Source organism: Perissodus microlepis, chromosome 4 (assembly GCF_051167445.1).
Source record: "Perissodus microlepis isolate ML-2025 ecotype Zambia chromosome 4, ASM5116744v1, whole genome shotgun sequence".
NCBI lineage: Eukaryota > Metazoa > Chordata > Actinopteri > Cichliformes > Cichlidae > Perissodus > Perissodus microlepis.
In genome coordinates, this window is record NC_140464.1 from 11,827,804 (window position 1) to 11,850,334 (window position 22,531).

The 22,531-nt window shown below is 39.9% G+C and overlaps 3 protein-coding genes across 7 annotated transcripts in view; 1 reads left to right on the forward strand and 2 right to left on the reverse strand.

The window, feature by feature from the left end:
- On the reverse strand, positions 1 to 2,972 carry tnfsf14a (TNF superfamily member 14a). Of its 2 annotated transcripts, XM_084925721.1 has the most exons (5): positions 2,733 to 2,972; positions 2,362 to 2,572; positions 1,232 to 1,265; positions 1,079 to 1,144; positions 1 to 934 (listed from the first exon to the last, which is right to left on the reverse strand). In XM_084925721.1, the coding sequence occupies exons 2-5, from the start codon at positions 2,554 to 2,556 to the stop codon at positions 543 to 545; spliced, it is 687 nt and encodes a 228-aa protein (XP_084781847.1). In that variant the 5' UTR covers positions 2,557 to 2,572; positions 2,733 to 2,972; the 3' UTR covers positions 1 to 542. The 2 variants fall into 2 exon arrangements, with proteins under 2 accessions (XP_084781847.1, XP_084781848.1); XM_084925722.1 differs by lacking the exon at positions 2,733 to 2,972 and having other exon boundaries at positions 2,362 to 2,694.
- A 3,543-nt stretch (positions 2,973 to 6,515) lies between these two features.
- Positions 6,516 to 10,734, forward strand: LOC146388424 (transmembrane emp24 domain-containing protein 1-like). The gene is made up of 4 exons (XM_084925728.1): positions 6,516 to 6,867; positions 7,798 to 7,895; positions 8,974 to 9,160; positions 9,276 to 10,734. The coding sequence occupies exons 1-4, from the start codon at positions 6,673 to 6,675 to the stop codon at positions 9,492 to 9,494; spliced, it is 699 nt and encodes a 232-aa protein (XP_084781854.1). The 5' UTR covers positions 6,516 to 6,672; the 3' UTR covers positions 9,495 to 10,734.
- A 475-nt stretch (positions 10,735 to 11,209) lies between these two features.
- The window catches only part of dnm2a (dynamin 2a), a 36,315-nt gene continuing 24,993 nt past the window's right edge, over positions 11,210 to 22,531 (reverse strand). For 2 of the 4 annotated variants that reach the window (XM_084925725.1, XM_084925723.1), the window contains exons 13-21: positions 21,994 to 22,045; positions 20,955 to 20,966; positions 18,627 to 18,737; positions 16,468 to 16,577; positions 16,228 to 16,339; positions 15,819 to 15,983; positions 14,392 to 14,615; positions 13,996 to 14,259; positions 11,210 to 13,674 (exon numbers count right to left, since the gene is read on the reverse strand). In XM_084925725.1, coding sequence (XP_084781851.1) covers positions 13,602 to 13,674; positions 13,996 to 14,259; positions 14,392 to 14,615; positions 15,819 to 15,983; positions 16,228 to 16,339; positions 16,468 to 16,577; positions 18,627 to 18,737; positions 20,955 to 20,966; positions 21,994 to 22,045 — 1,123 coding nt within the window. In that variant the 3' untranslated portion in view covers positions 11,210 to 13,601. The remainder of the gene's footprint in view (positions 13,675 to 13,995; positions 14,260 to 14,391; positions 14,616 to 15,818; positions 15,984 to 16,227; positions 16,340 to 16,467; positions 16,578 to 18,626; positions 18,738 to 20,954; positions 20,967 to 21,993; positions 22,046 to 22,531) is intronic. The other 2 variants (XM_084925727.1, XM_084925726.1) reach the window with 1 other exon arrangement.

A 22,531-nucleotide genomic window follows, 5' to 3' on the forward strand; every position in this document is an offset into this window, starting at 1 on the left:
GTCTTTTAAATTATTATGTGTTTATTTCATTGCACTGTATGACTTAATGTATATAAATACAGAAAAATGAGCTTTTTTCTTTAATAATAAAAAAACAAATTCATAAATAGTGTGCAGTACGTGTTACAGCAAGTAGGAAAAAGAAAGGTTTACAGTCTTATTTTTGATATTAGTATGAACACTCAGCAACAATCTGAAGTTCAATCTGTGAAATATATATATATATATATATATACTGTTAGAAATCATATTTTAACAATCAAAGTTTTGATTTAAAGCAAATACATAAGCATATAAGCATATCAAATTTCCCTGTTGTCCGACTGTTCGTTACACTTATAAAACAAAATTGAGAGTTACATCTGCAGAAACAAAGCTGGCGGCACAGCCCTGCACTTTGCGACTTGCAAAGGCACAAAGAGGATTTGACACTTGCCTTCTTTGCGGTTACGGACCTGCTTTTTCATGTCAAAGAGAATCACAAACCCCTGAGAGGACTTATAGGTTTTAATTTACTCTCATTTAGAGCCTTTATGTGGCATCTATATCATATAGGCACCAAAGACATTCTCAGAGGGTTTGTGGCGTACAATTTTTGCAGTGTCACTCACGTCCACAAAAATACCATCATCCTTATAAAGGTGAAACACTCCACCCAGGTAACTGTTGGATTGTGTTTTTTGACTGACTTTTGAATGTGAAGGATATTTCCTGGACTGCAGGAGGGTGATATTCCCCGAATACCTGTCAGTATGCATGCTAATACGATGCTGAAATCCGTTGCTGTCTGAGAAGAAAACCTTGGAATAGACATAGTAATAACCCTCTTTCTGAATTTTAAGCTCTTTGTCTTCGTAGGTCATTTCATAGAGGAGAGGGTCTGCATTCATGCTCCATGCCATTTTGTTTTTTCCATGAGCTACATCTTGTCCATCTGAAAAATATAAGAACAAATGTAATCATTCTAATAAAATAAAGTGCAAACATCACACTGTGAAGAGCAATATGTACTTAATTATGCATCTTGGTAATAACTGAAACATTGTGTTTCTGGCAGTTAGGGAAATGCTGTTTTTACCTGTCAGATGTGCAACCGGTTTGGAGGGAGGAATACCATAACTGGGTTGTTTAGTGGCAGTTGTAACTGTGAGAGGACGAAACATTATTTATCTAGTGTGAAATAAGTAAACAGAAGGTGCTCGTCATCTGTGTATAAAGTGCTGAGACTCACCTCCGATGAGCTTAGAGATTGATTCTGAGTCGGTCTGCAATGAAAACGAAAGAGGGTTAATGTATTTTTAATGTGCATTTGCATTTTTGAGCGTGCACATGTGGATGCGTAGATGCAATCGGCTCTTGTGGATAACAAAGTTGTGAAAATAGAAGTTTAACAATATTAAAATGTAATTGTAACAAGCATTGTTTTTCTGCAGAGCATGGTAGGACAGAAGAAAGTAGATTGCTATCATGATACCGGAAGTAGACCACTTCCTTTTTGCCATCATCCCTTGTTTGTACACTGTGCACACACTCAAAAACGCCACTGCTGTTATTCTGTTCTATAATACGTGACAGCTACCCTAACACAGTGCATCAGTGCTGTACAGGAAACTGACTCTGTACGTCCACCACCTCAGAAAGTATGTCTGCCCCCTCCCCACATGCACAAGTTGTCTGTAAATGAGCTGGACTTTAGAGTACTTCTCCATGTGTGCTTGGCCCTCTTCCCCATAATAGTGAAATAAATTCATGATCAGCAGTTTTTACTGAAAATAAATTCATCTCAGCAGAATTTCTATCACAAGAGCCCCTGTGTTTGCGTCACAAACCCTTCCAGATACCCAGACATACAGATTGCATAAAGAATCGCTGCAATAGGATCTTCTCTAGGTCAAACTGTTATTCTATTCTATTCTATTGTGGAAATTTACATTTTTAATAACTTTCTCACATACAGCTCAAAGTAATCTACATTTTTATGCCTATTTATGCATCTACATGTTTAATTATGACAATATCAATGATATAAAACAAAAACTCAGGTTTAAAGAAAATCAAGACCTATAGCAATCTGCTGTGACCTCTGACCAAACGCATTTCTGATTACGAATACTTCTGACTGAGTGAAAGTGTTATTAAAATGACTGACAGAAAATATGTAGGAGAATACTGTGAAAAAGTACGAAAAGAAAACTGGAAGTGAGAACACTGTGGTAAACAATGAATAAACTCTTACAATGAAAGCGAGATTCAGAGGCGTTGAATCAGATATTTAATGGAAAAAAAAGATCTACCGAGACAATGAGCTAATAATAAATCATAGAATGAAATTGCAAAAGGTACAGAAATGGTGATACTTACATGTTCGGCCTGGTAGAGTCCATAGATGAAGCATGCTTCTATGACCATGCCGCACAGCGCCACGCTCACCAGCATGAAGAGCAGGATCTGAGCCACCCCGGTCTTTTTTCGCACCTGGATCAGCCTGGGGGGCACTGGAGGCCTTGTGGCATGGGTGTCCACCACACACACAGAGGGATATTTAATCTTCTCCATACTTTCTGGGTTTTTTCTGTAAATGGAAAAGAATTCAGTGAGGCGCTCTCACTGAAGTAGCTGCTGCTACTTTCAAAAGGACAGTAAAGACAGAGAGACCCGAGAGACAGGCAAGTGTGAAGAAGTTTCAGAATGGGTGGGCTTACTTCTGGTTGGTTCAAGTGGAGCAAACTTACCAGCAATCAGAGACAGAAGTCTTGAGATGTATCACCAAAGCACCTTTGAGAGCTTCCAACGTGCACTTGAACTGCACGCACCCAAAGGATACTCCGAGGTTATGTCACTCTTTCCAGTGTAGTCAATAAATCGTTTTTGAAGTGTCACAGTTGAAGGCGACATTCAGTGAGTGGAAGACCCAGAGCAATGCATTCTGACCTCCCCATTTACACCCTCCCACTTCAGTGCAGCAGCAGTGCAGAATGTCTCCAGTCCCACTTCCTCCCTCGTTAACACTCTCTCTTTGGTCTGACAGTTACAGTAACAGACCAAAGTTGTACACACGTCCTTTGTCACTTTAAGCACATTTGTGAAAGACCCTAAAAGGTCACAAGCCACCTTAAGTAATGGGTTTAAAATGTATATATTTTCTCCCAAGGCTTGGTTATTTTACGAGAAAGTATTTTGAGATTTATTTTGAGACAGTATGCATATTCCATCCAGTCAGTGCTGGTAATACGTAGCACTGGTTAATATAATTTTTCATTATCTTCACCAGCATCTAATTAGTAAACAGTTAGCATCCCATTGGTTAGCAGGAAAAAGTCATTTAGCTTCTACATGAGGGTGATAACAGTCATGGGGAAAACATATGTACACCCAATGCAATTTGTCGGACGCTTTCCCTACAGATAAACATTTTATACTTGAACACAGGGGAAATTAGCTTCTTCAAATCAATGTGTTAATTTAAAAAATGAATAGGTGTAATTTTCCACCAACCTGTGACATAGTCTTAGCGTAAAATGCAAGAACATGTCATTTCAATCTTGCCTTTGACTTAACTTTCCACTTCACTTCTTCTTTTTGAGTGATTCCTTCTTAAGTCGTTCCTTGGTGTAAAGGGCCATCACTGTCTTAAAAGTCCACTCAGCTTTGGCACAAATGGCCTCGTGTTAAGCAGAATGCAGAATGAATTCAAAGCTGAATGGCAATGGCAGAGAGCCGTTTATCCCCCAGGAAACAAACAACCACAACACAATAAAGTTTCCATCAGTATGTGGCAAAGCTGTCCTTGGTTGGTCTGCTGTTAGTGCTGCTGAACAACTCTAACTTTGATTTGTGTCTCCAGAGCACAATATTCCAAACGACCTGTAAGGTCATTGCAAACTGCTGTTTTGCTCTAAACAGCTGCAACGGTTTTGCAATGTAGGTCAAATGTGCAATCTCTGGTTGATTCGAGATGCATGCACTCTAACCCTCATACCTGACCTACAGTTCCTGTAATGGCACTTTAGGGTTCTTGCATCAAACAGTTCGTTCTTGGGATAATGTGGTGGACTAGTTTTTGAAAAATCGGCATCGCTTTTTTTAAGACTATACTTATTTTACCTAAAATAATTTAGGGATTCTTTTAAATTCTTGCCAGTCTCATAGGTACAAAAAATATTTTTTTCTGAAGGCCACACAAAGCTTTTTTTTTTTTTTTTAAAGATATGGATTTAATAGTGGAATTTCTTTCAGTTATTTACCTACTTCAATTTTTGTTAAATGTCATTAGAAGCACCACCTTCCCACTCCAGCACCCACCCTTAGGGGGTGGAGTGGGTGTAGATGAGTGTCAGGGATGATTCTTGACAGAAGGATAGCGGCAACAATGGAAGGGAAGGTTTACAAGATGACAGTGAGACCTGCTATGACAGAGTTAGAGAGGCAGGGCTGAGATGGTTTGGACATGTCCAGAGAGAAGCTTAATGGATGGAATGAACTGAGTACATTAAATGTATCAATATTCATCATTTAGAAGATCCAAGAAGGTTAAAACTCAGTTTTAATGAGATGTACTTTGTCACTGAGGCTTCAGTAGGTGAGGGGCTGGACAATTTCACATTCTGATGAGAAAAGATGTGATGGACATACAGGGAAAGACATTTTACCAGCTTAGTGCTGAAAAGGATTCCCGACCTTTGACCTTGTAGTGGACTATACACGTAAATATAACAAAGTACAAGATTACTGTTAAATACTGTCACTAATACAGTTCCAGCATGTCCTACAACCCAACAAATACCATCACCATCATAAAATACATCCTCAATTAGATTTGACAACATTTCTTGTAAGAAAATGGCAGATGGAATAAACACAGAGCCGAGGCTACTGTTTGGAGAAGCCCTCAGAGAGGACTGATGGAGGCTCCCTGGCGAGGCAGATCCCCGTAAACTAATGAGAAGCCTGAGAAATGAGAAATGAGAAAGGGGAAGGAAGCGTGGGGGTACATCCTTTCAATAAAACTTCTGTTTAAGCATGTTCCAGTGATCTACCAGCTGCTTGGATTGTATTAGCATATTAGTGTATGAGCTTACCATACAATCCTTTTAAAGTAATGTATGTGAAGTGGTTCTGAAATATGCTAGTAATGGACAATATGATGAAGTGGTTTCCATTTGATCTTTCTAAACACCTGCTTAGGAATACATGATTAATGATGATTTAATGTGTACATGATGCAATGAAAGTGAGAGAGCAACGATGTAAGGTGAGTCATAGGATGAAAATATATATATGATGACAAAAGTATGACAAACAGAAACAAAATATGACACAGAGCACTATAGAGGAAGTGAACATTAATTTGAACTTCCTTTAATGCTGTTTGTCTGCTGACCCAAGTGGACCTAAGACAGTTTAATTAATTCCTAATAGCAGTGGTAAATGTCTTTTATTTGTCATATCATTTTCACATCTTCACTTTGAGTGTTTCTTGGGAGAGACTGGCGGGGGGAACAAGCACAGATCTAGGCCTGAGACTGTGGTTTGGGGAAGGCCTCGGTGAGGACTGGTGGCAGATCTCCATCTACTAATGAGAGGCGTGAGAACTGGGAAAGGAGAGGGAAGGTTGGGCAAGAAAATGAGAAAATGAGCCCGTAGCACGAGAAGCATGTATAGCCATCGAACCAGGAGGGATATCTGTGTGATGTGGTCCCTTTCCTGAACTTCAGATAAACAATTTCTAATTAATTAGCTCAAAGTATCAACAGGTAGTGATGGCTTATAGGCGAGAAGATTACCCAAGTCGGAAAATAATTCATTACTCACTCTGAAAAGAGAGAAGTCACATTTAGTCACATTCAGTACAGTATTACATCATTTTCCTTTCTTTATCTCTTTATTAAATTAAGAAAAGTGGTTGTTCAGTCTGTCGCCCTCCAGTGATTTGTAAATTGGCACTTGCTCTGTGGTTTTGGGTTTCGTTGATTTGTTTTGGGGTTTTCTTCTTCTATATATCAAGAATAAAATAATAAAGTGACAGAGAAATCACATCACATAGTCTCTAGGCTGTAAATAAATGATCTTCCATTGAAAGACTGTTCAATGGAAATCACTCAGCAACATTTTCTGTGAACACTGAGCTCAGCAATCATGAACCCAGTCTCCACAAACTCAAAGCTTTATGATACAACGTATATTTATTTATTCATGAAGTCATCATAAATCATGTTTGTGCCTCTTTTTTTAAATATCAAGCCTGCTTTCTATTCTTTTTGTTTTTATCTTATCAACAGCGCCACCTAAAGGAAAATGTCAGGTAGTTCGCCTACAACGTTAGTGATCTTACGCGTGTACAAACCAGAAAATTAAGAGAAAGGGGAAATGAAATGTGCAAAACATAGCACTTTTGTCTTCGAAGAAATTTTGTAGAATTTTTTTTTTTTTTTTTTTTTTTTTTTAAACGAACCAATTACTTCATGTCAGCTTTGTCAGCTCTGCTGTTCAGACCGCAAAGCGCTATTGGTCGCAACGGTGGCTTCACTCATTGAGCTTTTAAGGAAAGCGGTGCTATCTATTGGCTATTCTCCAACTGTCAGAGTGCGAGTAAGCAATTAGAGATATGCAGAAAACTGTCTAGCAAATGTGTAACAAGTGGCTCATAGTTGGTGAAAGTAGAATAAATGGACTATGCACTGCCACCAAAGCATGATGACTGCGTCTGCACAGCTCTGTTTGCTGGCATATTTAACTCTGACTTTGGGGTTGACTTTGGGTTTGGGCCCAAACAAAAACATGGGGTTTACGTTCCTCTTACCAGCTGGAAGCACAGAGTGTTTTTACCAAAGGACGGCGATGAACGACAGCATGGAAGTTGAATACCAGGTGAGTGGAAACTTCTCTCTTTGGTGTTTGTCTGTACACGGACAGAGTTTATTCTGATGTTTGCTTTAGCCGGAAAAAGTTTGTGTATAATATGTAACTCAAAAACAAGAAAACGTGTTGGACTTTGGCACTGCATAGAGAGAGATAACAAAACCACTGGTGCTGCAGAAGCCATAACACAGAGGGGGAGCAAAATAACCCACAAAATGATTAATATCTATCTCTATGCATTAACCCCCCCCACACACACACACACACACACACACACACACACACACACACACACACACACACACAAATCCAAAGAAACTTTCATTTCAAAAATTCAGCATAACCTTTGGTTAACTTCCTATAATCAGACCACAGTTAGTATCGCGGTCACTCTGTTACTGCAATCTCTTCGCAGCTGTGGTGGTGTGCTGGTTCTGAGTCATGTCTCCGTGTAGCATTAATGCATTCATTTGGAAACCTAAGTCACAATCATTAAACAACATAACTACACCTTCAGTATCCTTAAGTTCCAGTCCTGCTTCAGAAGTAAACATCTTTTTTTTTTTTTTTTTTTTCAGTCAGTCACTGATAAAATTCATCAATTTCCTACCTTGGGTGTTAAACTTGTCTGATCCTGTGCTTTTCATCAACTAGTGGGTTATTTAGGTGCTGAAATAAACACTTTTAACTGCTGAGAACTGTGTGGCTAGAACTCAGACAGTGGGATAACACATGAGCTAGGTTGTCGCTCAGGCTACTATCAGGGTTCTAATTTGAATTTCAGGCAGCTGTTGCAAATGAACCTGTAAAGTAGTAGAGAAGCTTCACATGTAAGCTGCATGTCTGGGATGAAAAGAAATGAGCTGTGTTAGTGAATTCTGTGTGATTGTGACTTCAAACCTTTGCAAATACTGACTTCAATCCCTGTTTTTGTTACAGGTGATAGCAGGGTCAGGTCTGGATGTTGGGTTTATCCTCCTCTCACCCACCGGACATCGGCTAGTCTCTGACTTCAGGAGGTCTGATGGTATCCACATGTGCGTATGTGTTCAGTCTCAAGTCTCTCTTGCTCTTTAGTATTTGCATTAAAAAGTAGTTAAACAAATGTACATAAAGAATGACTCACAAGCTACTTCATTAGATACACCTGTTCAAGTTCTTTTTAATGCAAATATTTGATCAGCTAATCACAGGGCAGTAAATGAATGTGTTTAGGCATGTAGGTATGCTCAGGATGACAAAGTAAGCATCATATTGGGGAAGAAACGTTATTTAGGTGACTTTGAATGCAACACTGTTGTTGTTCCCAGATGGGCTGGTCATAGTATTTCAAAAATAGCTGATCTGCTGTGATTTTTGCTTCATTTCAATTCAGTTCTGTTTATATAGCCCCTTCACAACCACTGTCATCTCAAGGTGCTTTAAATTGTAGGCTACAAACCCTAAAATAATTTTTTTAAAAAATTAAAAAGCAAGAAAAAAAACCCTTTACAAATATAAAACCATCTTTAGGGTTTACAGAACATAATGTGTCCATCTTCCGATGGCTGCTTCTAGCAGGATAATATGCCATGATGTCACAAAGCTGTCGAACTGGTTTCTTGAATATGAAAATCAGATCACGGTTCTCAAATGGCCTCCACAGTCACCAGATCTCAATCTAATAGAGCTCCTTTGGGATGTGGTGAAAGGCGAGATTCACATCATGAATGTGCGGCTGACAAATCTGCTGCAATTGTGTGATGCCATCATTTTAATATGAACCAAAATCTCAGAGGATTGTTTACAGCGCCTTGTTGAATCTGTGCCTTGAATTAAGGCACTTCTGAAGGTCAGAAGAAATCATTCTGAAGGTGCCTGTTGTGATTTTTGCTATATAAATCTGAACTGAATTAAAGGGAAGAAGGGGTTATAAAGTCTACCTAATAACGTACATTTTAGCGGACGTTGCGTTTTCAGTATGAGAAATGTTTCATCAAAGTTTTTCGCACCAAAGATCCAGCGTCCAGGTAAACTCTTTCTTGCCCGGATGATTGACTGTGTATCAAGACATATACAATGTGGGAGATTCATATCGATCGGCCACCTGTTTTCAAAATGTTCTTTTTCCTGTAGGGTGGATCCCACAGTTGATGGAGACTACCGGTTATGTTTTGACAACAGCTTCAGTAAAATGTCAGAGAAGATGGTGTTTTTTGAGGTCGTCATTAATAATCAGAACAGCAAAAACGGAGGCCAAGATGATTGGTTAGACACTGTAACTTCAGACAGCATGGTGGACTACAAAATGGAAGACATCAGGGTGAAAGCAGAAAATAAAATTATGCATGTCCTGGATCTAAATTTACTCTACAACTGGTTATCATATCTGCGCCATTCTTTTAAATCCACTTAATGTATTTTTTGTCCCCCTCCAGGCGAGAATGGACTCTGTGCACCGGCACCTGGAGAAAAGCCATCAAGTCCAGGCCATGCTGAGGGCATTTGAGGCGAGAGACCGCTACCTTCTGGAGGACAATTTGTGGCGAGTGTCCTTTTGGTCCTGCGTAAACCTGTCGGTCATGCTCACTGTTGCTGTTGTTCAAATTTACACCCTCCGACGCCTCTTTGTCAACACCAAGCAGGTCCGCACATAACAAAACCATCCTTACCTCCATTGACGAAAGACTAGCAGAAAACACTCAACTGACATGGGAGCTGAATTTAAAGGAATAGTTTACATCATTTTAAAAAGCTGGTTTTTGCACTGGATTTTTTTTTGTCAAAAACTGTTCCCTTTGATGCATTGTGGAAACCACTTTCTGCTTTTGTGTCATCCCTGAAATCACATTTATAGCACAGTAGTGGATGCCTGTAGCACCGCTATTTGTTAAGTTTCATTAGGGAAGCTAGAACGTCAGCTGTTCTCCCTTGAAAGTTTATTGAATTACAAACACTACATTTGGCACATTTAGAAACTAAGATTATCAGAACACCAAAAAACTAATTATCAGATACGTCACCTCATGAAAGCGCATGATGAAGCTTTGTAAAAGCTTTAAAAACAACAAAATGATGCAAAATAGTAACTGTAACAAAATAAATATTTACAATCATAAAAAGAAAAGTCCCTGATTAGATTTACTATATGACAGTTAAATATTACACAAAACAATAACAGTCAGGTGGCTGGGAAAAAAGGCATCAGAGTCACTTGTTTCATGCAATTGCACTTTGTGGTACTAAGGTAGAGAAGTCAGTAAAACCAGGTGTCTATTTCTATAACTGTGAGCAGTTACAGACTCTGCCATGAATCATTTTATTGTGGTAATGCTCCACCACTTGAAAGGCATTCTCTCTTTTGCATCACTGAGCAGATACATGAAAAATTATAATACAATTCTCCTGCTGCACTTTGTGAGTTGGCACCATGTCTGGTAATTTAGAACTGAAATGATACAAAACAAATGCTCTAAGGTCTTCTGGGGGATTGGGAACAGAGAACTGCAAGTACACAATGAGATTTCAAACCATTTCAGCTTTTTGTGCCCACAATCATTAGTGTCATTTATCCCAAAGAAAGAAAGAAAAACAAAACCCTGAACCATGCCACTCAGTTTGAATTCTTCAGTTAGGCTGCAGGACTGTAACAGCGTTATTGGGAGTGCCTCTTTGTTTTGATGAAGTGAAATTAAAACGTGCTCTTCTGTTCCCATTGTTGTCATTGATTGGAGTCATTTCACATTCACTGCGGAGCGGCCAAGGTCACTGCTGGTTTCGACGAGGGGCCGGGCGCCTGTTCAGGAACAACTGACATTAATCTCTTGGTGACACGCAGTAAAGAATTGCCGTTGACATGTTACCCCTTCAGGATCCAGTTATCAAAACAGCAAGGACACTTGTACTGTGGCGGGTGCCGGCTGAGGGATAGATGGACCTTTTGTTTAAGCAAAGGGAAATACTAGGAAAGTGCATTTCACATTTGAATTTTAAATACGGCCTGGAAAAATCTAAATACTAAAAGCAACTTTTTATCTTTCCTCAGTGTGAAAAATGTATGATTATATCTCAATTTAGTGTTGCAAGAGAAAATCTGAGAAGCTGTTATTGGAAGATGATTTGGCCCACAGAGAAACAATGATTAAAAGTTAATGTTGCAACAATGTAGTGTGTTCCTGCTCATCACCACAAGATTTGTCAAGATGCATTTCTGCAGGCTGTTAAGTAGAAGGTTGCCATAGGAATATGGGCTTGTTTTAGCCCGAGAGAGGGAGAGCGAAAGCAAAGAGAAAGGAGAGGACCACCAGGAAATGCTCTATACATTATCTGAGAGAAAGAGAGAAGACCACACAAGACACAAACAGACACCAACCACCAGAGCCAGTCCCTTTATTGTACACAACACCTCTTTATTTACTCGCCTTTCTAAATCCGTTCATGTTGTTTATTCAAATCAATTAATTGCTACAGAGGCACTTGACAAGGTTTGAAGAAAAAAAAAAATGTTTGCAGGTTGTTTTCCAATCCCTGTCTTCCAGATCCGAGAGGAGTTGGGTTCGAAGAAAGATGGGTACGTCCATTAGGGAGAAAGGCAGTTTGCTCACAGCCTACTATATGACAAGCCATTTACAGGTTAGCCTTCCCAAGGGCAGGTCTAAGTGACAAGCACAGAGATTTAAACTCTAGACCAATAAATATCTGTTTTAGTTGTTTAAAATTTGTGAACCATGGGGAGTGTGGAAGATCCATTATTAAAGATCTTCAGTATAAAGACCGGATAGGAATATTTTATTCTTCCTGGTGCTGTCACTGAAAGCCAGACCTTGAGAAAGGAAGAAAAGGCACATTTTGTCTCAAGAAGCAGTGGTTTGGGATCTTGCTGCATTTTTTTTTTTTTTAAAACAGCTTTTTTGATTTGTCAGTCTGGCTAATTAATCATCTTTCCTTGATGCAGACTACCATCTTAGGGAGCTTCTCTTGACAGGATGTGCCTTTGTAAACCACAAATCCCAGCACCTGCTCACCACTACTGATCAAACCAAAAAACAGAAAACAAGTGCCCAATGTAACTCCCAATTTCCCCTTAAAGACTTAAAAATATATATATATTTTATTATGGTCAAATACGTTCAAAGAGCAATCAAAAGATCATCATCAAATAATCACAGCTGAACCAAGTGCACGTCCAAGTTTAGACAGATAATCCCTGTAGCAAAACCCCAAATAACAGTCCAGGCGAAGCTGGGGGGCTGAGTTGAACATACCTGTACAGAGATGATACAATTGCTACCAAAGCATCAAAAGAAATGGGGAAAAAAAATGCCCAGATTTTAAATAAAGCACAATGAAATAATCTCTTTTCCCGCCTTTATTGAAGTCTAATCTATGAAATGAGCGTTAGTGCTTTCTTTAATTTGATGACTACCGTTGTATTTTGACATTTTGGGCTTGGATTATGATCGATAGCATGCTTTGTCATGTACCCTATAATAAAATGACAGATAAGCTAACTCCCCAGTATAGGCCAGCTATATACAAGATCATTTTATGCATGGAAGCATAAGTGAGAAAATTTCCTTGAAAATTAAGCCCAGACAGAGACGTAACATCTGATCTATACTTAATACCACCTTTACGCTCTGAATCACAGATCTGTCCACACACCCCTCAGCTTCATCAAGTTTGATCCTCTCCGAGAGAAAACTGTACCGTGTGCGCCGCTCTATTTAAATCCGCTAATCCAGGAATTAACTCTCCTCCAAGGCTGTAGGCCTCACTGAGGTATGACTGAGACTAGAAGGATTAAAATTCAAGATGTGATCATCTCCAAATTAGTGGAGAAAGCTTCCCAGAAAGTGCAGACAGCATCCATCCCACCCCCCCGGACTTTTGTGCATAGTGTTATGGTAACAAGCTACAGCATCCCTGCTATGAGTGGCTTAATGTAAGGCTAGGCGGTTAGAAGTGCTTGGATTATAACGGTCAATGAATAACATTTCATTGAGGAAAATAATAGTTGATGGAGGAACCGAAGCTATTTCTCTCAGTGTCAAACAACCCTGCTCTGTATCTTTTTTTTTTCTTTGTTTTTACACTCTGTTGGGATTAAGATTTCATTTTAAAGCTACATGTATAACTGTCATTTAAAAAGGACAAATTCACTCAAATAAAACAACACAAGGGAAGAAAAAAGAACAGTGATAATAAGCCATTGTTTTTCCAATATGAAATCAGGAGACCCGAGAGAACAGCTGGTTATGGGTGTATATTACAAAGACCAACCTAGACTTGAACGTCCAGGCTCATTTTGAAGGGGAAAAAAAGAAGGGGGAGGGGAGAGAAAAACCCAGCCTGTACCAGTTAATAACTTAATAAATGTACTTCTGCTGAGAACCTTGCCAGGAAATAAACTGTTAAGGAAATTAACCAGTTATTACATTTAAAAAATATTGAATCTGACACATCATCTCCTAATGACAGAAGCTGAATGCATCTCACAGATGAGCCATTTGTTTTCCTCTTTTAGAGCAGTCAAATGCAATATTCAAGTGGTTAAGGGCTTGCTTTCTTTCCTGCGCATTTATAAACACATTATTAGCAGCTTATTAACATTGCTTGAACAGACATCAATGCGGCTGGATGTTGCATGTTATGCACTACTATCAGTCAGCCCCTCCCCTTGAGCCCCCGCCCCTGCCTATATTGTGCAGATACACACATCCACACACAAATACACACACACTTAGGTGGACTTGGCCACAGGTCTAGTCTAGCAGGGAGGGCTCAGCAGGGCGAATAATGGTGGGCCGGTGAGAAGGAGCACCAGGGGGTCTTCGGCTGTAACGAGGAGAGAAAAACCAGGACAAGAAGTGAGATGTGCTCTCAAAGAGGCAGTGAAGAAACCAAACTTCCCAAACAGAAGCAGAAGAGAGAGAAGAACGGAAGAAGAGTGACAAAGAGAAACTTGAGACTCAGGAAAGAATGACGCATACAGAAATAATAGGTATGTATACAGACGACAGACAAACCACAAACCATGCCTGGAACTCTCGAAAGAAAGACGATGATGTGACGTCAAAGACAAAGTGTTAGAGAGTCTGTGCGACAAAAATCACAGTAACACCTTCAACGCATTGCTGGTCACATCATAAAACTTACCTGGGAATATTGGGAGGGACACGAGCGGGCCGGGAGGGGATCTGTGGGGGTGCACTGAAGGGATCCTGACTGCTATTGAAGGCATTGATGGGCGGGCCTGGGCGGGAGGGGATTGGGGGTGCACCAAAGGCCGGGGAGGGATTGAGTGGTGCTCCAAAGGCAGGGGAAGGGTTCAAGGGAGGTCCTGGTGTTGGTCCCCTCACAGCAGGTGGACGGCTGGGGGGTTGGGATGATGTAGGAGTTGGCCTGCGCTGAGCGGTCGGACTGAGAAAAGAAAGTTTAGTGCATGAGAAAAGGAAAGGAAAATGAAAACCAACACAAAGATCACATGAATTCTCCTGTGTGATTAGAGAAAGAGTGTTTCAACTATTACATTCATACCCCGTTAACCCTCACCTGGCTTCCTGCATCCAGGAGTCATTTACAGGTGGCGGTACTGGGGTGGAGATTGTGTTGGCACTGATGTCGCCAATAATGACCAGTGCTTCCTTGAGTGCATGATACATGCGCAGCATTTCGTCTCTACGCTGGGCCTGGTCAGCCGACTCCTCCATGAGGCTGTTCTGATCCCCAGATGAATAGAGGTAGGCCAGAAGCTCTGAGTGGATGAAGTCCTTCGCCTATAAGGAGGACATATTAATCAAGACAGAATTTTTAGATATGGAGCAGGAAAATGGCTGTAGTATGTGGTTCCAATTAATAAGATATTATGGGGTTAATACTTACTCATAAAAGAAAAATACGCATAGATCTGTGACCAAAAATATTTGAAAGTCTTGGCAAAGGAGCTGCTTACTAGACAGTCGTGTAGGAGTTTGTTACAAGTGTGTGTATGTGTAGTTGCTGGACTGCTAGAAGATGTCAAAGTAGGCTCACTAAAATAATAAATCAGAATAAATGGACAGTGGGCAAGTTACTGTGAGGATGCCTCATAAATTCTCTTTATTGCTTCAGGTTTAGGAACTTGTGTCAAAATAAAATGCACGACTAATGCTAATAACAAAAAACAAGAAAACTGAAAACTGTTCTCCATAGTTCTACAGTAAATACACTATCTTAGTACTGTAAGTACAATTAAAAGCTTGTTTTAAGAAAGACAACGATCAACAGAACTAGTAAAAAACATGCTACGTCCTCCCACAGTTCACAGAAATACACTTTGAGTGCGTAGGAGGGATACTGTGTAGAAGTGCAATATTTTAGGACATGCTGAGTGTTGCAATAGTACATGCTCTCATTTAAAGTTTAGGTTGAGATACAGCTACTGTTGGCATTTTTCACAGGACATATCCTCACAATTAGGATCCGCTTTAACCAGAAACTGTGCTTGAATGTATTATGCACTGTATGAAGTGGCTGTTATAGAGAATCTGCAGAAAAGAAGCCAATTAAGCTCTAAGTGAAATACAGTGCAGTGTTGCAGTAACAGACCCAGAACATGCAGACACTGTCGGGATATATATATCCTTCTCATATTGTATTTCCGAAGGTTGAATAGTGCTGGAAAACACCACACCTTTCAGACATTAAATAGTATGGGTGTGGGCACCAACTGTTTTCTGCAACTATCAATCGATTGAACCCATTTCATGGTGCAACTGCATAACTTTGTAACTTAAATACGCACGTCACTTCCCACAGTATGGCCCACCGCAACATGATCACTGCTCCGTCAGAGAAATTGCACACTGCTATGCCCAACTTATAAAAACAAGCCCTTCCCCCCAAAAGAAATTTTCCAATGTGATTGGATAACTCTACTTCTAGCATATTTCGAGTCTAGTCAATTACTTTGGTCTGGTGGTGAGAACTGCTGAACTTACGCTGTTGATCATGAGATGCATGATGGTCTTGGGCACAAGATCTCTGATAGATTTGTTTATGATGCCGATGTACGAGTCCACCAGGTTGCGTATGGTTTCCACCTGCCGTTCCAACTGAGGATCCATGGAGAATGTATCTGCAGGGCAAGGCTCTTCATTCTCCTCCTTAACCACAACATCAAAACACAAAACAGCAAAGATGAAGCAGAATTATAGCCTACACACATCTACACATTTGCTTCCTGTAATAGGAGCAGATATGAAAATTCTCCTGAAAATGTAAAGAGAGAAAAAGCGCTATAGAGTGTTTATAGTTGCACAGTAAGTCCAAACTCTGAGCTTGATTATGAATGCTTTCTGGTTCTTTAATGGAAAAGAACCAGTCAAACAGAAATACTTTGTTACATACCTGGTCCTTTTCTGGATAAACTCCAGCCCTGAGGAAAGACGCTTTCCAGCTGTCCACGTCGTCCTGAGAATCACATGCCAGTTCTATTTGGCGAAGATCCTTGTACACGTTCCTGTAGAGATAAACAAGTGGCTGTGTGTAGCCTCACTCCAATACACAAATTCATGCACACACAAGGAAAAGATAGGCCTGCAGGAATACCGGTCAACAAGTACGGGTTTTATTATTAACACGACTGACCTCTGTTCAGTGTTGAAGATTGCAAAGATGTGCTTTGTGGACATAAAGCCTTTCTCAACATCTCTGAGCTTCAGGTTATCCAATGGAAGCATATACTTCTTTTCTTTTTCCTAGCATGAGAAAAAAAAGTTTTTACACACGGCACAAAGTAATAATAACAGGCAAACTTTGAACATATAACAGAGAACAAATAAGGACTTCTACACAGTGCTGTAGTGACATTTTTTAAACCTCCCAATAGTCAAGACATTTCTCATGATGTGAATAACATTTACTGAAATTTACAAAAGCATTGAAAAACAAATAATATTCAAAAATAAGTCACGTTTTTAGAAAATGACCGATGGTACTAAAACATATGAAGCTTTCCTCCAAGCAGACTAGTAGAAAAATTATTCAGCAGGTTGGGCTTTTATAGAGAGCCTCCTTTGTCCTTAATGGCATCAAATTTTTCTGGTATTCCCCCCAAACTTTGGAGGCCTTTTCAAATTCTAATTTCTCTGTGGGGGGAAAAAAATAAAAACCCTTACTCTTTTTCAGTCCTTCATTTGCTTTCTTTAAATACCACAGAAAGATGTTCTCTGTTTGAATATTTCACTTAACTCAAAAATGTTACTTATAGAACTTCTAAATGATTTGATGTGTAACCCCTACATACTATGTAGGGTTGAAGAGCTCTGATTTCAACTGTAGGCTGTAGATGAAAATCACAGAGCGTTGCTCTGATACTTCGACACCAATGAGCAGACATGATGGAATGCATTTCCTCTGTGTGGACGACCACCAGGCTGGTGGGATGAAGAAATGCATGATGAGTGTGAGGAGGAGGAGCATGAGGGAGCTCTAGGGGGATGGGGTGCCAGCTTTCGCTGTTGAGCAAAGACATCTGGAAGCATTTATGTCTGCACAACCACAGAGAGCGGGGTGCAGGCCCAAGAGTTACATCACTCGGTTCCTCATGATCCCCCGCCCTCACGACACATACACACTCAAAAAAAAGAAAAAAAAACAGGGGCTAAGTCTTTAACTGCACGTGCAAAGACAAACAAACAGACAAGCCTGACTAAAGCGAATAAATACATAAAACTGAACTTTGGGCGTGTGCATAACGACACACTTGCACAGATACACCCAAATCATTTAGGCTGACTCATGTGAACAAGTGTCTACACACATGCACACTTGTACACACAATCACCCCCTCCCTCTGCTCTGGCCCCCGTAACCCAGTACGATTTCCTGCAAATTCCAAAGTCAGATCCCGGCTGGAACATTTCAGCCCGCCTGCCACGTCAGTTTGCCTCCACCATCGTACCGCTCCTTTCTCTTCGACTTTTCACAAAAGGCTACCAACGTGAGGACGCCCTTTCAGTTAACGTTTGTGTGTGTATATATATTTTAAATGATGACTTCTTGCGGCAGTCTTTAGGTGGGCTTTTCCCCCCGCTTTTTAAAAAAAAAAAAAATTTGGTGGAAGAATGGATACAACTAAGGACGATCAAGTGGGTGAGCAATGTGATGATTTTTTTTTATGAAATTTCATGTTATTAAAAATATTCAAACTTTCATTTTAGTTAAATCAGTTAAGTCTGATCATTTTAAGTTTATCCATCAGGGCACTCATGCTTCTTGGAGTGAACGTTTGTCTCCTTTCCTTGAATTCGAGACTCAGTACATATCTTTTCTACAAAACATATTTAGACACTGCTGTTTAGCCAAGAGGGGCTGGCACGAGTCACTCGCCTGAGTCACTTTAAACATATTGTTGTAATGGTTAAAATGTTTCATTTAATGCTGCATTTTCACACAAAAAACTTACATTTTAAGTTTTCTGTTGTTTTAGTAATAAGCAGTTCCTATATACACGTGGCTTTTTCTTCATATGTATGATTACTGAGATAATATTTACTCTTTGTGTCCTCTGTCCTACAGTTGCAGCATGCAGACGTAATGACCTCTGGGTCCTTCCTCCCATCAGAGTCCTTCTCACCCCTCAACCCCCACCTCGCCTACCCAGTGTTCAGACTACCTGTTCATCAGGCTGCAGCTGAACAGTAGTCTGCACATTGGTTAGGCTAGGCTGGGAAATGACACCAAATCCTCATTTGGGATAGATTATATTAGCAGCAGCTTCTTAACCACACAGCAACTCTTCTCACCTCCTCATTTTTGTACCAGGACAGGGACTCAGCAGTCAGGACAAACCAGTATTCCTTGGAGCCTCCTTTCATGATGCTGATGTTGATGGTTAGCCAGCCTTTCCTGATCACCTGTATGGTCAGGAGAATATGACGGAGAAGGGTTGTAGGGAGAGAGGGGTACCAGGAGGATGGAGGGAAAGCTTTAACAATGAGGTTCATGCACTGGTGAAATGTGGACCCCATAAAGTGCCATTAATTATGGGATTTAACAACAATAAAACCTTACCCGCTTACCTGCTGGGCCTTGGTATGTTTGTGTTTTTTTCTTTTTATGTACATATTAAACATTGTACCTAAACAAATCTAATTTACTTAACTAGGTAAGAGAGAATCTGAAAATGCTAAACTATGACAAAATGGAGTGACTAAAGAACAGAAAAACATGCACATTTATCTAGTATATACACATGTAATATGGATGACTATATACAAAAGCATTACAAGGTTGAAAAGAGGGATGTAGGCCTCATTGTCTATAGTCCACAGTAAGGAAATCATTAAACCAAATGGGTCCTGATGGTACCCACAGCATGGCTGCTCTGATACAAAGTCAAAAACCACAGGTCGACGGTGGTATGTTAATGCCAGCGGGTCAGTAAAGCCTAGCCTATGCACTGGAAGTTAGAGAGCAGCATTGTTAATGGGTTTGGCTGAACTTTGAGAAAAGAGTGTTAATTACTTGATTTTAAAAGAAAGAGGTAAAGAAGGAAAAGTGATTTGTAGCGAAGGAGATTAAACACAGAGCCAAGCAGATGGACGGAGTTAGCAGAGATCACAAGCGGGACAAAAAATTTAAAAGCAAAGAAAAATCTGAAGTGGAGAGCTGGAGAGGGAATCAATTTAGGAAAAGAGTCCATGCATTATGGAGAAACCAGTGTAACCATGGTCTCTCCATTTTCTCACACAGAGCTTCATGCATTTCAAGTGCAGTATGTGAAACTATCTTTGAGAAGTGTGCTTTTTTGCAGACTGCATCTAAGTGGAAATGTCCATTTCAAAACCTGCTTTAGACCTCTCTCCTGCACTCCTTTTCCACCCAGGAGAGGACTGGAGTGAGCGATGGGAAATAAAGGTTAATTGGTTCAAAAGCGCCAACATAAACATGGGAGAGGAGTCAGGAATGCAGAAGCTAGTAGTGGTAGTTTGCCTTGGCATGAACATAACGTAACTTTTCAGAGCAATAAAAGGACTTAAATCCAGAGGATTTAAGGCAGGTAGAAATACTGCTTCCTGTTTTAATGTAAGCTTGCATAAGCGATGTGAGGATTTCACAGGTGAGATGTTCTTGTTTCTGTAGTCAGTTAAATCTAAATTTTTGTGATGCAATGGTTAATTAAAGGTGTTAGATTACATCAGAGTCAAAGGAAAGAAATTCATAGGATTGGTGTAAAAAAATAAAAATAATGACATTTTGAATTTGTCTTGTCAAATAGTAAAAAAAGAAAATAAAAATGACCAAAAACCCCAAAACATTTCATTTAATTAAAGAAATCCCAAAGTCATAATCAATCATAGTACAAATACAGCTTTGATTAGTAGGAAGGTATCTTTTTAGAATGTAATGAATTTAATCTAACAACCAATCCATAAAGGAAATGAGTAATTATTATTATTATTATTTGTTCCACTCTCAATACCCATTTTGTCCCCAGTGACACTTAGGATGATTTCCACAAGGCAAACTTTTGAGTCACCATGCATGAGGCAGCAGCAGAGGTAAAAACCCAAGGACAGGAGAACTGACGCCTCCACGGTTACTGGTGGAAGAGTTCCTTGTTATCTTTCTCTGGTCCTTAACAGAGAGAACAAAGCACTGCGAAGTGCCAAAACCCTTTATGGGCACAAAATAATTCATATATTTTTCATATCATTCAATAGAGAAAATGTTAGTAGCAACCAAAATGTAGAATTAATGACAATTACTGTCATATTAAAGTGATGAATTACAGAAGTCAATGCGCCGAGTGTTACTCTAAAGATAGTCCAAATTACTGGACTGCGTGCTGATGTCAGAATTGTAATTGATATCACTTTAAGTCAGTCCTGAGACTCTACCTTTTCCTCGTAGACCTCTCCTAGTGCGTCAAGCTGCAGAGAGGTACAACAATTCATTACGATGAAAGTATAAAGTGCTATTTGCTATAGCTAGCTGTTTAAACAGTTATTTCATAGCAGCCTGTTTTTGAACCCTAACTATACCAGCTGACCTTTCTGTGATGGCCTCAGTTCTTCTGCATGAGTTACCCCTACTGCCCCGGGCAGGGTGTGGGTTTGAGGGGTACTTACCAGAATCTCACCCTGCAGTAACAGGAGGGGGGGAGGGGGGAGATTAAAGCAAAAAAAAAAAAAAAAAACGGGGGGGAGTAGTATAAAATCAAAGCCAAAATAAATAAGGTAAGGAAGCAAAGAAATGAAGATGAAGGATAAGATGTAGGAGGAAAGAGGAGAAGAAGAGGAGTGAAGCAGTAATGAGGAGTAGAAAATTAAATTTTAACAAAAGGTTGAAAAGAAGATGGTAAAATGGTAAGAATGACAGTTTGAAGGAAGTGCACACACACAGGAGGAAAACAGAGGAAATCCATTTGGCAACCAGAGAAAGGAAGATGAAGAGAGAGGAGAAAGAGGTATAGAGAGAAAGAGAGAGCAAGAGAATTACATGCAATTAGAATTACTTCAAGTATACCACAATTTGGTTATGTCATATTTGTTGCTCAGTTGATAGGTGCAGGATCCATGCACATTCTGTATTCTGTAGCAAAGGATGCTTGCGAGTTAATGGGAAGGCAAAACAATCAATATAATTTGGGGATCAATTGCTACTTTGCTTCACACCATCATGCCTAGATCACATGCGAACAGCAATTAATAACAGCCAGAGACAAATGCTCGTTAAAAAAAAAAAATAAAGCAGTGAAGCAGGGTCTTCTTTAAGTTCACTAAGGCAACTCTCCCCTTACTGAAAATGCTATTGAGGCTAATTAGCGGGAATACAATCATATTAAAAACTGCCTCAAATACACTTTACAATTTAAACAAACTTTTCAACAAAACGCTGAATAAAATAGAAAAAGGAGAGGTACCAGCTTTGTAACAATATTGGCAAAGACGAGCCAGTTGAACATGAGGATTAGAAAAGATTGGGACTGGATACAGTCAGTGTCATTAACAGTTCGATAGGTCAAGATAGATTAATGGCCAAGGGTCTTTATCAGTGCTAAGTTATGTCAGGTATGCTCACTAGGTTGATTAACAGGTTGGTAATGGGAGGCGTCAGTAAAGGAAGATTAAATCTGGGATTGGTGAAAAACTGACTGATCAAACATACCTGGTTCGGTATGGCCCTCTTCTTGTTTGCAGCCGTGTTCCTCTGCTGAGCACTGTCATCACATAAAGAGATCACAACACACCTTATACCACATCTCTAAAATACACAAGTATTCACAAGTCACTTGTGTGGGTTTAGCTAAGATGTTCATGGCATCATTATTATTGAACCAATACATACACACATGGATGTGGAAGTGGGCTGGGGAAGAATTTGCAGTACATGGGGACTGTAATGGTCTTACAAATGCTATAAGACAAAACCCTCAATCTTTTCTGTTTGCCCACCTGTTGTTGCCGTACACTGGGGAGCTACCATCATCCAGCCTTCTGTAGTCAAGACTGAAAGTGATGTCATGAGAACCGTTAAACAGCCCTTGCTTACCGCCGACAAGTTTCATCAATCCACTTGCCATGCACAGGATAAACCTTCACACACGCACACACTCTGGGGCTTGCTTTGTTATTGGTCAATGAAACAACCCACACAGAGCAGGGAAGCGTCACTCAGCTACATGCTACTGTAACTACTATGCTAA

Coding starts and splice junctions, on each gene's coding strand:
- tnfsf14a (XM_084925721.1), bottom strand. CDS start 2,556: ATGGAGAAGATTAAATATCCCTCTGTGTGTGTGGTGGACACCCATGCC. Junction 1,266..2,361: donor GACTCTACCAGGCCGAACAT/GTAAGTATCACC, acceptor TTTTCATTGCAG/ACCGACTCAGAATCAATCTC. Junction 1,145..1,231: donor AATCTCTAAGCTCATCGGAG/GTGAGTCTCAGC, acceptor GTCCTCTCACAG/TTACAACTGCCACTAAACAA.
- LOC146388424 (XM_084925728.1), top strand. CDS start 6,673: ATGCACTGCCACCAAAGCATGATGACTGCGTCTGCACAGCTCTGTTTG. Junction 6,868..7,797: donor GCATGGAAGTTGAATACCAG/GTGAGTGGAAAC, acceptor TTTTTGTTACAG/GTGATAGCAGGGTCAGGTCT. Junction 9,161..9,275: donor ACAAAATGGAAGACATCAGG/GTGAAAGCAGAA, acceptor GTCCCCCTCCAG/GCGAGAATGGACTCTGTGCA.